The following is a 16,573-nucleotide window of genomic DNA, read 5'->3' on the forward strand; positions in this document are numbered from 1 at the left end:
TTTAGTTTATATAAATGCTTTTATTTAAGTTAATCAGTTCTCCTCATTCAAAGTTGAATTTCTGCAGTTTCTATAAAACAGGGAACGTTTAGAAGCGCTGTACAGTCCGACAACAAAACTAGGAACTGCTGCTAAGTACACTGTGTATATATGTACATTCTGTACACACACGGATGTAGGTATATACAAAAATATACACTTTTACATGTGTGACCCCACGAGTCAAGCGCTCCATCTCAGTACTTTCTCACCAAAACATTGTTCACAGATTGCTGTTGATTACTGGTTTAATCAGGGATCTGCCACGGATCTCTGGTAAATAAACCCTCAACAGTGTGCTGTCTCATATGCATGTTACTGACTCACAAACACAGAAAATAAAGACATTTGACCAGTTCTGAGCTGAACGTCTTGGGGTTTTTCACAGTCCCAGGGGGTCCACTGTTGATCTTTATTTAAAAGTTTTGAAACTAAAACCTTTCAACCTGTTGAAAAGAAAAGCAACTTATTTAAAACAAACTGGTGCTACATTCCCCTAAAGCACAGAGAGAACAAACCAGGCCAAAAAATAAAATAAAAACATTATTTAGCTCAGTGGATCTTCTGCAGACATGGGGAGATAAAATCAGCACATTTCCAACATTATTCTTCTATAGTGAAGATGTCAAATAAAAAATAAAAAACCCTGCCATTTTTAGCCCATTTTCTATTCTGCGGCTGACATCACATCAGCAGCTAAGAGGAGTCTTCCTTACATGCCTCCTAAATGTTGAACTAAAACAAGAGACACACCAATCGGCAGTGCTGAGAGAGCCATCCAGCATCTGCTATTATTATTAACACAACAATCAGAAACAAGCTTTGGCACCTTGTGCTCAGGATGTAAACATTTATTCATCTGATCGACATGAGGAGCTGGGCTTTGCCATCATTTGCAATGTCCTCTTGTTAAGATTTGATTTCACAATTTAAAGAAAATAACACAGTAGTGAACATCTCATCCTAACAAGCATAAGGCTGGCTGGAAGCAAAAAGCTTCACGTAATGTGATGTTGGGTGCTGTGGATTATTAAACTTTTTTTTTTTTACCTTTTAAACTTCAGGTTCTAGTAGGTCTTATCCCAGGTGAATAACTACAGAATTTACTGATCCAATCTGTGCAGGTGGAACATTTCTCCATTCACTGGCAAGGATTTAAAACGTCAATGAAGATTAATGCAGAAAATGTTGGTAAAAAGAAAATTCTTAGTTACTGATCATCCGGTAAATCATGATGTTCTCCACCCAGGATAGGATATGCATCACATTTATTGTGCTAAAAAGTAAAAAAAACAAAACATTTATTTTTATCAGAACCAGGCCAATCTGTGTGTGCCCTAACGTCAAAAGTGGGACAAGCGAACCAAATGGGGAAAAACAGGTTTGAAACAAACTTATATATAAAAAGTTGTTTTTTTCTCTCTGCAAAGCTTCTGTCGTCAAACACAATCTTCAATCAAAGGAAATTCTGTTAAACTTTAATCTTCCTGGGTCCCTTTATTTTATGTTTGTGTAGCTTTTGTTGTATTGATGCAGATGGAATACAATTTGGCCAGATTAGGTGTTTTAGGGTGAATTTTAGGTCTTTAAGACGTTTGAGTAATTAGAGCAATCTCTGCCCCTTTGGTATTTTTGCGCAATTTACTCACATTCAAAAAGCATCTTTGTAAATACAAATCACAATTTGATTTCCTTTCTTTTTCTGGTAGAAATTCTTACAATATGGTCATGTTTTACTCTTTTAGTAGAGTAGAAAATACTCTTTGCATGTTCATTAACACGCAGACATGCATGTTTGGGATGAAAAATAAACTTTTTCATGATATGGATCTAATGAATAACCACTTCAAAGATTATAATTTACAAATATGGGAAAAAGACTAATTGCTAAAAGCACGATTTGAGGTTGACAGTTTAGGAGAATGAAGAATGATATTCATATAAAACAGGAAAATATGTTGACAGATTTTTATGGAAACCTTTAGAAAACAGACTAAGCTCATCAACAAACCCTGCTAATACACAAAAAAATCTTCAGTGCTTTTTCTTAAAAATAAAAAAAGAATATTCAAAAGCTGACATTTATTTCTACAGCAACATTTCAGAGTATTTTTTGTGTTCAAGGGACCCAAGTGGAGCAAACAAGGGACTTAAAGGGTTAGGCAGAAAATTCCGAAGTCCTTTAAAAATATTAGCATTTTCAAACATTTTCTTTCCATTACAACATCTCTAGGTCTTGTGTCACAGGATGGACTTTTCATACAGCTGAGGTTTCTGTGGACCCAACTCCTGTCGGACCAAGTTTAAAAGAACTTCCAAGACAACACAAACCCGGGAATACGTTCAAAGTTGCGCCTACTTTCTAGTTTCTCTTCACTCAAATGGGCTACTTATCTTGAAAAGTGGTCTATTTAGATTTTATATGACAGACAAAACACAAAGTGGTGCATAATTGTGAAGTGGAAGACAGAACATTAGTGAACAAACCGTATCATTAAGACCAAGGAACACAGCAGACCGGTGAGGGAGAAAGTTGTGGAGATGTTTAGAACAGAATTAGGTTATAAAACAACATCCACATCGTCAAACAATAACACTATTCAGCCCAAACACACCATCCCCACAGTGAAGCATGGTGGTGGCAGCCTAATGCTGTGGGGATGATGTTCTTCAACAGGGATGGGAAAGCTGCTTATAGACAATGAGAAGATGGTTGGAGCTACATGTAACAACTCTAGAATATAATAGTTTAGAGGCTTCAAAAGGTTTAGAGATTAGGGCAGAGGTTCACATTCCAGCAGGAAAACAACACTAAACGTAAAGCTAGAGCTACAGCTGCATGGTTAAGGTCAAAGCATATTCATGTGTTACAATGGCCCAGTCAAAGTCTAGACCTAAATCCAATTTAGAATCGGTGGCAAGACTTGAAAATGTATGTTCACAGATCCTCTCCATCTACTCAGACTAAGTTTGTCTCATTTTGCAAAGGAGAATAGACAGAAAAAATGTTAGTCTCTAGAGGTTCAAAGCTCAATTCATCTTCCCATGAGGTCTGACCATCTTCCCCGTTCATCCTGAAGTTAAAGCTCCTCACAGCATCCGACTGCCACCACTATTTCAGAGTTCGTTTGGACTTCGTACTCCTGAGATGTTGGGATATTTTCTATACCCTAACCATTTTATTTGTGAAATACTTAACTGGACTATTACATAAAATCCTAATAAAAGGCATTGCAGTTCAAGATTTCAGTGTAACAAAATATTGAAAAGTTCAAGGGATGTGAATAATTTTTGGTAGATATTGTATTAAATGCAGTTGGTTTTAATTTGCAACTTAATGTGCCACTCCAAATATATTTAGGATTTTGGTCAAACTTCATGATCACTTTTTAGGGACCAGCAGTGAAGAGAATCACAGCAGCAAATATGAAGCAATGAAGATGCCAAAGAGCCACAAGCTTTGCAAAAATACACAGAGGGCATTAGATTACATGATAGAAAGATAAATGTACTATAAATGGTCCCTGTCAAACCATTTGGTTGCTGCAGATGGGAAAAAACATCACTGTGTTGATTTCTGACACCAAAATAATGTTGCTCTGGGCAGTCTGCTGGAGCAAAACAAGCTCCAGCAGATGAGCTTCCTATTTCGATCATGATCAGCATAAACAGAGCAGCCCTGGCCACAGAACAATCTGCAAACCTCACACAAAAACTGAGAGGACAATCAGTAAAACTCTGTTTACTGCAGCTTAAAACATATGAACAGACGGTCCACCTCTCAGGCAGAAAAACACTACTGACCAAGTGGTACTGTGTGGTGACTTGATGCTGATAGATGCACTAACCCATTTATCTCCCCCAGAGGACAAGGCTATACTCAAAGGAGAAGACATTACTTTATAGTAAATCTCTCACACTGCCAACATAGACACAAGTAGGCATGGGCCAGTAACCGGTATCAAGGTGTACCATGGTTTTGAAAACATTATGGTTTCAAAACTTTGTGTAGATTCTCAGACATTCAGGACATGATAATCCTTAGTGCTGAAATAAAATGGTAAGGCCAATGACTCACGTGACCTAAACGGGTGACCTTAACAGCCGCATTGGTGACCTTAACAGCCCTATCAGTGGGGTTGTTCTAATTACAACTTCAAAGCCTGATACATTCAACCTGTGTTCAGAGCTGAAGAAGCATTTTGAATAAAAGGTGAAATATTTTCAAAAACAACAAAAAAAATTCCAGTTTTCATTTTAAGCACTTAGGATTATGGTTTCAAAACCATCATACCGTTCCTGCTGTTTTAAGTTTTTTTTTAACAAGACACCAGAGAAAGTGCTGAAGTGATACAATGATGCAGTGCTGCCCTTCCCTCACCTGTTCGCTGCACACTATTGCCAAGCTGGGTAAAAGAAAGCTTCTACTGACAAATTCAGCTGTTTGAAAATATTTCCAGTAGTGAAAACCAGAGACTGTCCAAATGTGAAAAAACTAAAAGTGAAAGGTCAAATATTCTGCACGTTTACTTGAAAGTTACCATTACATTTACCAGCTGTTCATTTTTTTTTTTTGCCCATTGAAATAAAACAAACAATAAATACATAATTAATAATAATAGTAATAATTATGATCATAACTGTAATGAACAGCATTGTATTATATTTTTTCACCAGCAGAAACAATTGCTGCTCTTCTGTTATTGTTAATGATATTTTGTGTGTAAATGACTGTTTTATACCGGCCCACGCCTAGACACAGGTAAATGTAAAGATCTGAACAGAAATGAACTAAAGAGCTCCACAAGGAGCAGTCAGACAACAGCCACAGTATGTAAGGACAAACAGTTTTAATTGCTCCTCTGGTCTTCCTAAAACGTAAAACATTTTCCTTTTTCAAACTTAGGTCTAATCGTTGACAAGTGTAAACAAAAAAGACTTGAAGTTTTTTTCTGTTCAGTTTTTAAGAAACATAAAAGTGAAGAAGTCAGGATGCTGCAGCAGCCAGTGCTACATCCTGAAGACCTTTGAGAAGAGCTTCCTGAAGGTTTCCGACACCCTCCCCTCCATGAAGAAGACGCTCCCATGGACAACGGATTGGAAAAGAGACTCAGAAAGGAAAATACTGAGTATTTCTCTCCTCTTTTCTTCTCCTCTTTGTCAATTTTGTAAACTAGTGAAGCACACAAGAAGAACAGCTCGAGCAATTGAGTCTATGTACTCCCTCTTGGCACTCGACAACCACCAAAAACCCAACAAGAAGCCTCCACCTGCTCTTACAAGAGTCGATTAGGAACAGAACCAGCTCCAGCTGCTCTCAGCCTAGAATCAACAGAAAGAAATAAAAAATATGAATAAGAAAAATAAAATCATTCACCAAGGAGTTTAGTTTGTTTGCAACCAGCATTAAAGAACAAAAAGAAGTCAGGCTGTCTCAGGAACCATCAATTGCAGAACACCGAGGTACGTCGTTGGAAACAAAAGACTCGTCATCACTTTCATCCTCATCATCCATCCACTGTGTGCAGTCAGTCTCCAGTTTGCTCCGTTGTGGTCTACAAGCCCCTACCCCACTGGAGGTGGCTCGACGTTTCAGGGAGGGGGAAACAGGTGGGGAAGAGGGGTGTAGAGACAGAACTGGCTGCATCTCTGCGGAGGACGAGGACTATTCCAGTCCATCCTTCTCCTCCAGTCTTTTACTCATCTTTCTGTCTTTTTGCGTCTCAGTCAGAAAACCAGGGGTCTGCAGCGCCCCCTATGATTGTAAATTCAGGGTGAACTTCCACTGCTGGCTGAGGCTCGGCCCGCAGACCTCCACGGTCAAACCGCCCATCCTGGCGCTGCGGCTGTCCAGGCAGAGGTTGCTGCCCACGTGACGAAGCTTCGAGTTGGATTCGATCTGCTCCCATTTCTGCAAAAAAAGAAGCAAACACTATAGATGGCTGCCAAATGGAGAGAGCTTTTTTTCTGCATTTCCATCTGAAACTAGACATTTACATAGCTGGATAAAAGATTCAGACTTCTTCCTCACTGTCTGACTTACATCAGACTAAACCTTTGCAGTTTTAGATCATTTCGGATTACACAAGTTATTTCTTTTTACTAAATGCATGAGCAATGTGGGAGATATTTTTTGAAATTATTTATTGCTTTCCTCAAAGTTAGAAGTTTACATTCACTAAGACTACTATGCCTTTAAACAATCTGGTAAAGTTCAGATGATGATGTCATGGTTTTGTAAGCTTCAGTTTGGTTAATACACCACACCTGAGCTCAATGGAGGTACAGCTGTGGATGGATTTTAAGGCAACACCTCAAACACACTGCTTCCCTGTGGGACATCATAGGAAAATCAAGATATCAGGAAGAGAATTGTGAACCTCCACAAGTCTGGTTCTTCCTACGGTTCCATTTCCAGAGGTCTAAAGGTGCCCTTTTCCACTGTTCAAACAATCATATGCAAGTAAAAACAGCATGTGAGCGTCCAGTCAAGAAGACGGGTAATCTTGTTCTTGTATTGATTTGAATGTTTTGAACCAAAACACGTTTAGAGTATAAAAAGCCAGACCGACAGGAAAAGATTGGCCAGATTTAATGTCAGAATGAGAAACAAAGGTTTTATCTTTTAAGACAGTGTGTGTAAACATCATGTTTCAACGGTACCTGTCTGCTATCGTTCTCTCGACATCCTTGTAGTTTGATGAGGGAGCCGGCTACCCGGTCCACCACAGTCAGACACAGGTCCATGTGTTTAACCGACTTGTCTTTGGTTAGGGCCCATTCCTTAAAAATAAGAGCAAGTTGCAACATTAATGCTTTGATTCACGATGAAAGTGATTTGATTTGTACTGTGGGTCAATATGTCCAGATCTGAAGCTAAGTTTATATATTCCAGTAAAATATTCTTTATTACCCAACATCTTTAAAAACAGAATGAACTTTACATTTTGGTAAAAAGGTTCAGGAGACTGAGATCGCTGAATCAACCTGCTTCTAAATTCTTTGTACATCACTTAGAAATGCATGAGACATGCTGAGGAAGTCTTAAACCAGGAGGGTCAAACTTCAGGCCTTGGGGTCTGGTGTACTGCAACATTTAAATGTGTCCCAGGTCCAACAGACTAAAATGAATGAATTGCCTTCTGCTAAAAACCTGATTATTTGATTCAGGTGAAGCACAAACGCACTGAGGACAAGAGTTTGACATCCATGCAGTCGATATACCAGGGGTGCTAAAGTCCAGTCCTCGAGAGCTACTAGAGAAGTGGACCTGGACACCCCTGCTATGGACTGACCTGTTTCTCATTTATTCTACACCCCTCATGTATTTAATGTAAAATCACATCTTGCAGGAGGTCAGAGTCGGTTCTCCTCTCCTGGCTGAGCTGTACTCGTCATCTTCCGCTTCATCTGGGACCGGGTTGCAGGGGCAGCAGACTCAGTAGAGACCAGGCCCATCCCCTGGGCCTCCTCCCAGTGGGACGTGCCAGGAGCTCCTCCTGGGGGAGGGGTCCAGGAGGCATCCGGTTTAGATGCCCAAGCCACCTCAATTGGCTCCTCTAGATGTGGAGGAGCAGCGGCTCTACTCCAACATCCTCACCCTATCTCTAAGGGAGTGCCCGGCCACCTTACGGAGGAAGCTCATTTCAGCCGCTTGTATCCGGGATCTCCTTCTTTTGGTCATGACCCCAAGTTCATGGCCATAGGTGAGGCTAGGAACGTAGACCGACTGGTAAATAGCGAGCTTTTCTTTTCGGCTCAGCTCTCTCTTCACCACAACGGACTAGCACAGCATCCCCATTACTGCAGCTGCCGCACCGATCCGTCTGTTGATCTCCCGCTTCATTCTCCCGTCGCTTGTGAACAAGACCCCGAGATACTTGAACTCCTCCACTTGAGGCAGGAACTCCCCTCCAACCTGAAGAGGACAAGCCACCCTTTACCAGTCAAGTACCATGGCCTCAGACTTGGAGGAGCTGATCTTCCTCCCAGCCGCTTCACACTCGGCTGCAAACCGCCCCAGCGCATGCTGTAGGTCTTGGCTAGAGGGGGCCAGCAGGACCACGTCATCCGCAAAAAGAAGAGACGACATTCACTGGTCCCCAAACCAGACCCCCTCCGGCCTTTGGCTGCGCCTAGAAATCCTGTCCATAAAAGTTATGAACAGGACCGGTGATAAAGGGCAGCCCTGCCTGAGTCCAACATGCACCGAAAACAGGTCTGACTTAGTGCCGGCAATGCGAACCAAACTCCTACTCCGCTTGTACATTGACCGGATGGCCCCTAATAAAGGGCCCCCGGGTCCGTACTCCTGGAGCACTCCCCTCCTGGCTGAGCTGTTTGAAAGGTTATTTTACGTTGTATAAAAGCCACACATGTGGCTTTTATAAAATGCAGCGGTTTCGTTCTGATTGTTCTGAACTTCACATTTTTAACAGCCATGTTCCTTCACTCTTCTCTCAGGGGTCTCTGTGTGTGTTTGTTGACTCACTACCTGATTTCCTCCTGCGTTGTGGCATTCATAGACGCCCACCACCCCGTCAGCAAAATGCCCCAGGGTGTCCAGGCAGTTCCCTCCCTGCTGCAGGGCTCCAAAGGCAATGTCCTGATGATCTGGGACCCTGAAAACACACACCAGGTGTTATACTGCCTCCTGATCTGAACCCTCAACGCTTTAAACTTCTAAGGGTAAAAACTGTTTGTAACAACAAAAACAAATGTAAATATTTTCTCTGTACAGGTTTTTAATCGCACAGTAACCACTGGAGTGTTCAATATGAAGTTTTCCAATAGATTTTGCTTGGAATCACTGTTAATTAACAGCAACCAATTATTTTACCATGGCAACAACTATCATCTGTAGCTTGATGCATACTAACGATTTTTAAAACTACTGTGATGTCTGGATGTTTTCTTATGTAATACTGAAAAAGAGTGAATCACATTTTAACATGATTAAGTATAACAGAGCCATCATCAGCATACTTTAACTGCGTTTTATGTTAAGTATACCCAAGGTTTGCTGTTAAAGAATCATTAAACTCCTTCAACCCATTTTTATTAGTATATTGGTAATACATTGTTTTAAAAGTATTTTTTCACATACACTGAAGTAAATTTAGTTTTAACAAAAGGCACGCCTGGCATTACATGTGTGCTTCTTTAACAAGGATAACCACATTAGATCCAGGGAATCATATTCATAGTCAACCCTATGAACATATGATAGTGTTTTTATAAATATTTAGTCATTTGACCTTTCTCCTCGTGCAATATATTTGTACGTATGTCTCCACTGTTTCCTTGCTATTCTAATATTTATGATTTCATTTCCTCGATTTCTCCTTTTCTATATTTGATTGACTTCTCTCATCTTTCATTCTTCATTGTTTTATTACCAATAATTACTTGTTGTATCTGCCTGTTTTAATTGATTTGATCATTTTGATCTTTTCAATCTGTGTGCCTGTAGTGGTAAAATACGTGTGTTTATGTTTTGAACCTCTGTAGAGCACTTTGTTTTACACTTGACTACGAAAAGAGCTCTAAAAATAAAGATTGATTGATGATTACTTGAACCCTCAACACATTAGTCCATGAGAGTCCTCATGCTCTTACCTCAGTTCAGGGTAGACATTCTCCAGGTACCATTTGAAAGGCTTACAGCCTAACCTCTTCTTCATCTCCAAGCGGCTCTGGATACTTAGAGAAACAGAAAGCTTGTGCATTCAGACAATGAATGTGGTCTTCAGTGTGTTGCTAAGGTTCGATCTAATCGTAGTCATAGGCAGTCAGGGCAGGAAGTGGAGGCTTCCACATCCATTAGGGGTAAATAAAATCTTAGGCTCACTTAAAGAGAATGAGCCAACTGTGTTCCCACAAGTCTAAATAACTAGGATTTTAACATTATTGGCGCTGTGAGACAGCATGAAGATGAGACGAAAAAACAGTTTAAAAAATTTAAAGACATGATATAAAATCTGCTAGCACAGGGTCAGCAACCTTTATGATCAAAAGAGCCATTTATCTTGCCCTGGCTGCTACAAAACAAAATTGATTTATTTGATTTATCAAGTTTTATAAAACATCAATGCATGAAAATCTCTTAATTTTGAATTACAATAAAGAAATTCAGCTTTGTTTATTAGGCTTCGGAATAATGTAAAACATGAAAGCTTTACAAAAAAGAAATAGTTAATTTATTTTCATGTTTATGGCACTTTAAGATAGATTTACATAAATTAAAATAAATACATAAATAAATCTCTCTGTCCCACCTGTGCTATTGTGCTGTGAAAATTACTTGCTGACATTACATGAAAACACATAAAAGATCTGATAAAAGTAGCCCGTCATATCTCCCTGCAGAAAAATATTGGTAGTTTCATACGATTTTGACCAAAGGCCCAAAGAGCTACTTGTGGATTTGGAGCCACGGGTTGTAGCCCCCTGCACTGACGCAAGAGCGGATCAGACAGTCAACCAGTCCGTCTTAAATCCTCTGGAAGTTTTGATGCATTTTTAATGATTACCAGACATATTAATAACCAGGCCAGCTCTGCCTCATTATGAGCAACATACAACGCATTTTAATAACTTCCCACACAGATTAAAAGTTTTACTCCCATTCCTTTAATTTACTTATCATAATATTGCTTCTATCCTTTCAGAAGAGAGGTTCCCAAGCTTTTCAGCTTCTGCCCTATAATAAAATCAGCCTCAAAGCACACAAACATTGCTTATTTTTGTTAAATATACATCGGCATATTGATCAAAACAACTGGCCTAACAGCTTTCTGTTCTTTTAATCATTATCTACCTATTTGTATATGTTATTGTAAAAAGTATGGCCATATATGCTGCTTAAAAAACAATTTTTATATTTTGATTACTAATGATCATCTTAAGAGCCCACGGATCGTGATCCACACAAAAAGTTTTCTCTTGAATTAGTTTCCAATGACCCCACAGGTTTTATTTAAGATTTAGGTCTGGGGACCAAGATATCATGAAGAAGATTACATCTGCTGAACATTTTCTGTGTCAATATGTTTGGATAATTTTCCTGCTGAATAACCCAATGAAATTAAAATAAATGTTGAATTTATGGTAAACTCCAGCAGACATTTACTTACAGTCTCTGGGTATTTCAAGGAGTTTGTGGTGCCATGGAGTCTAACAAGCTTCCAATGGCCTTTGGAAGAAAAAAGGGCCCACAGCATCATAGATCCATCACCGTACCTAACAACAGGAGTGTTTGTTGCTGGAAAATCTCAGTCTCAGTTGTTTTAAATGTTTTAATTATCACTAGGACTGTGGATATGATCCTGTTTAGGAGAGTAGGCATTTTTTGTTGTCATTTCATGGATTATGAAAATCAACACTTGCTTAAGCAGCATCTCTTAACAAGCTTCCACCCACTGAATTAATGTTAAAGCTATATTTTTCAGTGACTGACTATGCTGCTGCAATAAAAGAAATTTTAAAGCTTTTTACAGGTATTTCCCAGTTGTCCTAATAAATATGAAGGGAGTGGAGTTTAAATACTTGTCAGAGATAAAGTTATTTTCCATATCCATAGAATTATTTCTAATTATTTTGCACTGATGTGATCTAGTAACCTCATCATGTTTACATTCTGGCTGGGTTAAAATTTGATCTGACTCACTTGCCGTAGGGCACGTTTCTCGCCGAGGGGACAGCAGCGTAGTAAAAGTTTTTATACTCGTCCATCCACACCTCTGCTGCCCGTCTTGTGTTCCTGAGGAAAAAGGCAGAGTGGAATAATGTAAGAAGAAATAAACAGTTAAAAAGAAAGACATTCAATAGAAGGAGAATAGTGATAAAACTGTCAGAAGAAATATGTGCCAAACTGTTCAAGTGCTGGCGAGGAGAAGAGTCCAGAAATAAATAATCAAATTTAAATCAAATCAAATAACTAGATACATAGGAGACATAGCTGGATATGCTGAAATGATGTGTGCATTCCACATTTGCTTATTTACACGTATAACTCATAGTGGTAAGAGGACAGAGCTGTAATAGTGAAAAGCCTATTTATTCTGGTAAATGATGGCTTTTGTCATCTCAGTTACTGGAGTTTTTTATTGTTTTTGATTTTCTTTTGAAGTAAAAAGGCAATCAGTACATGTCACAGCTGAAAAAAACAAGTTGATCCTGGTAAAAAATAATCCGACCACAATCTAAATGTTTTCAATAGTAGTTTAGATTTAATTCTAGAGTAGCATTGTGGTTGTGTCTATGGTGCTATATTTCATTCCTCAGTTTAATCAATAATTATTGATTTAATTAATTATTAGCTCTAAGTGAGTCTTTTTAAAATCTGCAGGTAAAGGCCAATTATCCTTGATTCTGGATTCTAAATAAATTATAATACTGAGAAATATATAGAAGTATTTAAATGTGTAGTAGAGCTAACTCAATGGAACGCTGTATATTTTATCCTTCAGACCGATTCTGACCATTTAATTTACTAACATTGTGACATAAAACATTACAAAATAATAAAAGATAACAGTTAATACATTTTATTTGTAGGCGCCTTTCTAGACACTCAAGGTTACCTTACATAGTTTAACATATAAACAGCCCCACAGTATTAAAATAAATAGTAAAAATAAGTACAAAATAGGATTTAGTGCAGTTGCAATCACAGTACGTAGGCTACTTTAAATAGATGAGTTTTGAGTTTGGATTTAAAATGTGGCAATGAGTCTGTGTTATGTAGAACAGGTGGGAGTGAGTTCCAGAGCTGGGGAGCAGAGTGGCTAAATGCTCTACTCCCCATAGTAACAAGACGGGCAGTGGAAACGGTGAGATGGATAGAAGAAGAGGATCTAAGGATACGGCAACGTGTAGCAATGTGAAGGAGGTCCGAAAGATCAGGAGGGGCGAGGCTGTGGACAGCTTTGAAGGTATGGGATGGGAAACCAATAAAGCTGTTGTAGAACAGGTGTGATATGATGGATTGAGGGGTCCATGTGATGATACGGGCAGACGTATTAAGAACCAGTTGTAAATATGGAGGGTTTTCTGTGGTAGGCCAAAGAGAAGAGAATTACAGTAATCTAAATGAGAGGTGACCAGACTGTGGACCAGAAAAGCAGTGGAGTGAGAAAAGGACGGAGACGAATAATATTTTGAAGATGGAAGTAAGCTGACAGAGTGATATTACTGACATGGGAAGCGAAGGAGAGGGTGCTATCGAGGATGACACTAGACTCTTGAAGTGAAGGTAAGGAAAGATGAAGGAGTTATCAACCAGAATGGAGAAGTTATGATGTTTACTTATTGATTTAGTGCCAATTAAAAGAAGTTCAGTTTTATTGTAATTTAATTTAAGAAAGTTTAAGGTGAACCAGTGTTTTATTTCAAGGAGACAATCAGTGAGGGATGAAGGTGGAAGAGTATAGTTAGGTTTGGTTGAGAGATAGAGCAGGATGTCATCTGCGTAGCAGTGAAAATTAATATGATGCTTGTGAAAAATATAACCAAGGGAGAGAAGGTAAATGGCGAACAACAAGGGTCCCAAGACAGAGCACTGGGGAACACCTGAGATGACGGGAACAGATTGAGATGTGAATGATTTTTACTGAACAAACTAAGTGCGGCCTAAAAGATATGAATGGAACTAGTTGAGAGGTGTATTTACAATGCCAAGAGAGGAAAGTCTATCAAGGAGGTTGTGTGAAATTGTATCAAAGGCCGCAGTCAGATCAAGCAGAAAAAGTATAGATAATAAACCAGAATCAGCAGCAAGGAGAAGGTCATTGGTGATTTTAAGAAGTGCTGTTTCAGTGCTGTGAAACGGACGAAAACCAGATTGGAATTGTTCATATAAATTATTGCAAGACAGATGAGGCTGAAGTTGAGAAGCAACTGTTTATTCAAGAATTCTGGAAATGAATGGAAGATTTGAAATAGGGCAAAAATATTATTGAGGTTATTGGGATCTAAACCAGGTATCTTGAGTATTGAAGTTACAGCAGCTGTTTTGAGAGCTAGAGGAACAACACCAGTGGTGAGGGAAGAATGTATAATGTCTGTGATGAGAGGGGACAGAGAAGGAAGGGTAGCTTTAACAAGAACAGTTGGAAGAGGATCTAACTGGCAGGTTGAAGATTTTGATTTGAATTAATTTGGAGACGTCGTCATTGAGTGAAGGAAGGGTGAAGACTGAAAGTGAATTTGTTGGGGCAACCGGAACTGGAACAGATGATACTAAAGCAGAAGTGGGTAGAAGTTGCTCGTGGATATGTGCTATTTTTGAAGAGAAAAATGATACCAGAGTGTTATAAAAATCAGAGGAATACAGATGAGGAGGAAGTGAATCTAATGGTTTTGTAATATTTGCAAATAGGGAGAAGAGCGCCTTGAAGTTACCCTAATTTGAACTAATTAAACTGGAATAATTTATGGATTTGGCCGTAGAAATGGAGTCTGTGTATAATTTAAATGCTCAGTGGGAAGTAGACTCGTTATTGAGCAAATTGCAACTGAACAACAAGGAGTCATATTTTTTTAAATAATTGAGAAATATTAGAGTGAAATAAAACAAAATTAACACCATGCAGAATTTTAGCTGACCGAGCTGAATTTGCCTTTTAGAAGCTTTGAGTGCAATTTTGGCTGACAGAGAAATGTATTATTATTAATGTACTTCTAGATATTTTCAAACACTACAACAATAAAAAAATGCATTTATTCTAAGTGCTAAGAGTGCCAATTGTTTCACTCTGCAGATGCAAAGTTTTGTTAGCATTGTCCACCTGGACTACAGCAACAGATGATGTCCCTCTGAATTAAGGTGTTTTTTTCCCACTCAACTTAAGCAGGCCTGGCATCAAAAAGCCAATTGTTGCTCGGTCGTGCTGGAAATGCTGCTCCCTCAGGGACAATTATGAAGTCATCCGAGCACACAAAACAGCGTCTGTCCTGAAGTTCCCTGGAGTCCCCCACACAGCCACAGGAACACTGTCTGGGACTTTATTTAAAGGGCCATAACCGCAGCCACATAAATGCAGATGCCACCTTTCATGCACTAAGATTGAAGAAAGTACTGCTGCACTACGTTTGGGTTCATTAAGCCTAAAAAGAGATTTCCAACACAGTAACTAAACTGGTGAGACCATACTGGGAGTGTAACCTACAGGAGATGACTGAGCTCTGCTGCGCCCTGATCTGAGGTTGAAGATCATTCATTTCAAAACAAAGTTTATTTTCAGATTCATCCTGCTGAATATTTATTCAGGACCATTCTTATCCATCGTATCAGGAGAAACCAACTGCTGTGTGATGTCTGGGTAATTTTGACATTTAAAGCTTCATCCTACGCTGCCATGGGAGCTATTATTATCCGTATTTGCGACTGATGATCCTTCACTTGTTTCAAACTTTACCAGAGGATAACGATGATGCGATTCTAAAAAATATTCAGACAAAGGCCAGAGGGAGCCACAGCCATTTCAAAATTCCCTCTTATGTCCTGGTTGATCACCTCAAGTATTCATAATCAGAACCAGGATGGTCCATTAGGTTCAGTTTCAGGACTGGCTGAAAAGATCTATATCTATGTATATCACTCGTTACCTCTTTACCGTAATTATGCTTTATGTCATGTGTCACATTTTTAATAGTTTTAATCTAAAAGTAAGAAAAATTCAACTTTTAACTGGAGTTGATTTTATAAGGGAGTGAAAAGAAAGCTATTAGGAAATACGTTTAAAAAAATAAAAGTACCCCTGCTGTTCATCCTTATTGTGCAACCCTCTTTTCCCAATAAGACAACGTTTCACAAGGTTGGACATTCAGAGAAAGGGATCTTGGCAGAGTCTCTTCAGATTGTCCAGACTTGGGTCATCTCTTATGCACACTTCACGGGTTTTTACAGCATTTAATTTCTAGTTCTGAAATGGCTGTGGTTTGGGTCTGATGGACAAAAAAGCACAGAAACATTGAACAGTTGGACATGTGAATTCAATAGTTAAGAGAAGACTAGTGGTACCACAAATTGTACCACTAAGGATTTTGTTGAAAACAGTCCTCTCTGAGGTTTCTTTTTCACCACTGAATAAATATTCTTAAATTAAATGTTGGATTTTCTAAATTTTCAGTGTCACGTGATGCTACTGCAATAAAAGAATAATTTATTTAATTTGTTTGTTTTTAATAATTTAATATTTACTATACATCCTTATTGGGGCAATCTGTTTGTTGGTCATAGAAAAAACCTTGATTTAAACTAGTAAAACAGCTGCGAAGTGAGCAGTAAGGGAATAGGAAGAAAAGCTTAAATAACTTTTAGTCTTATCCAAAATATTTTAATGCTTGAGTTGCAAAATGTATCTGGAATAAGCCAAGATGTGTAAATCTTCTGTACTGACTAACTTGAACATTCACACACGTAGGTCATGGAAAGATGAGGAAAGATCCCTGGGATATTGTGCGTTCTGCACAAAAACACTAATAGGTGGACTGGAGTAGTTTGGAAATGGTTCGTGTGGGGATTACCGTT

General features: G+C 38.9%; 1 protein-coding gene across 2 annotated transcripts in view; it reads right to left on the reverse strand.

Annotated features, from left to right (window-relative positions):
- The window catches only part of galnt2 (UDP-N-acetyl-alpha-D-galactosamine:polypeptide N-acetylgalactosaminyltransferase 2), a 78,637-nt gene continuing 62,064 nt past the window's right edge, over nt 1–16,573 (reverse strand). The window contains exons 12-16 of one of the 2 annotated variants that reach the window (XM_047362791.1): nt 11,708–11,800; nt 9,658–9,741; nt 8,531–8,660; nt 6,703–6,822; nt 1–5,950 (exon numbers count right to left, since the gene is read on the reverse strand). In XM_047362791.1, the coding sequence (XP_047218747.1) occupies nt 5,795–5,950; nt 6,703–6,822; nt 8,531–8,660; nt 9,658–9,741; nt 11,708–11,800 (583 nt within the window). In that variant the 3' untranslated portion in view covers nt 1–5,794. The remainder of the gene's footprint in view (nt 5,951–6,702; nt 6,823–8,530; nt 8,661–9,657; nt 9,742–11,707; nt 11,801–16,573) is intronic. The other variant, XM_047362792.1, reaches the window with a different exon arrangement.

Source organism: Girardinichthys multiradiatus, chromosome 4 (genome assembly GCF_021462225.1).
Source record: "Girardinichthys multiradiatus isolate DD_20200921_A chromosome 4, DD_fGirMul_XY1, whole genome shotgun sequence".
In the NCBI taxonomy this organism is placed as follows: domain Eukaryota; kingdom Metazoa; phylum Chordata; class Actinopteri; order Cyprinodontiformes; family Goodeidae; genus Girardinichthys; species Girardinichthys multiradiatus.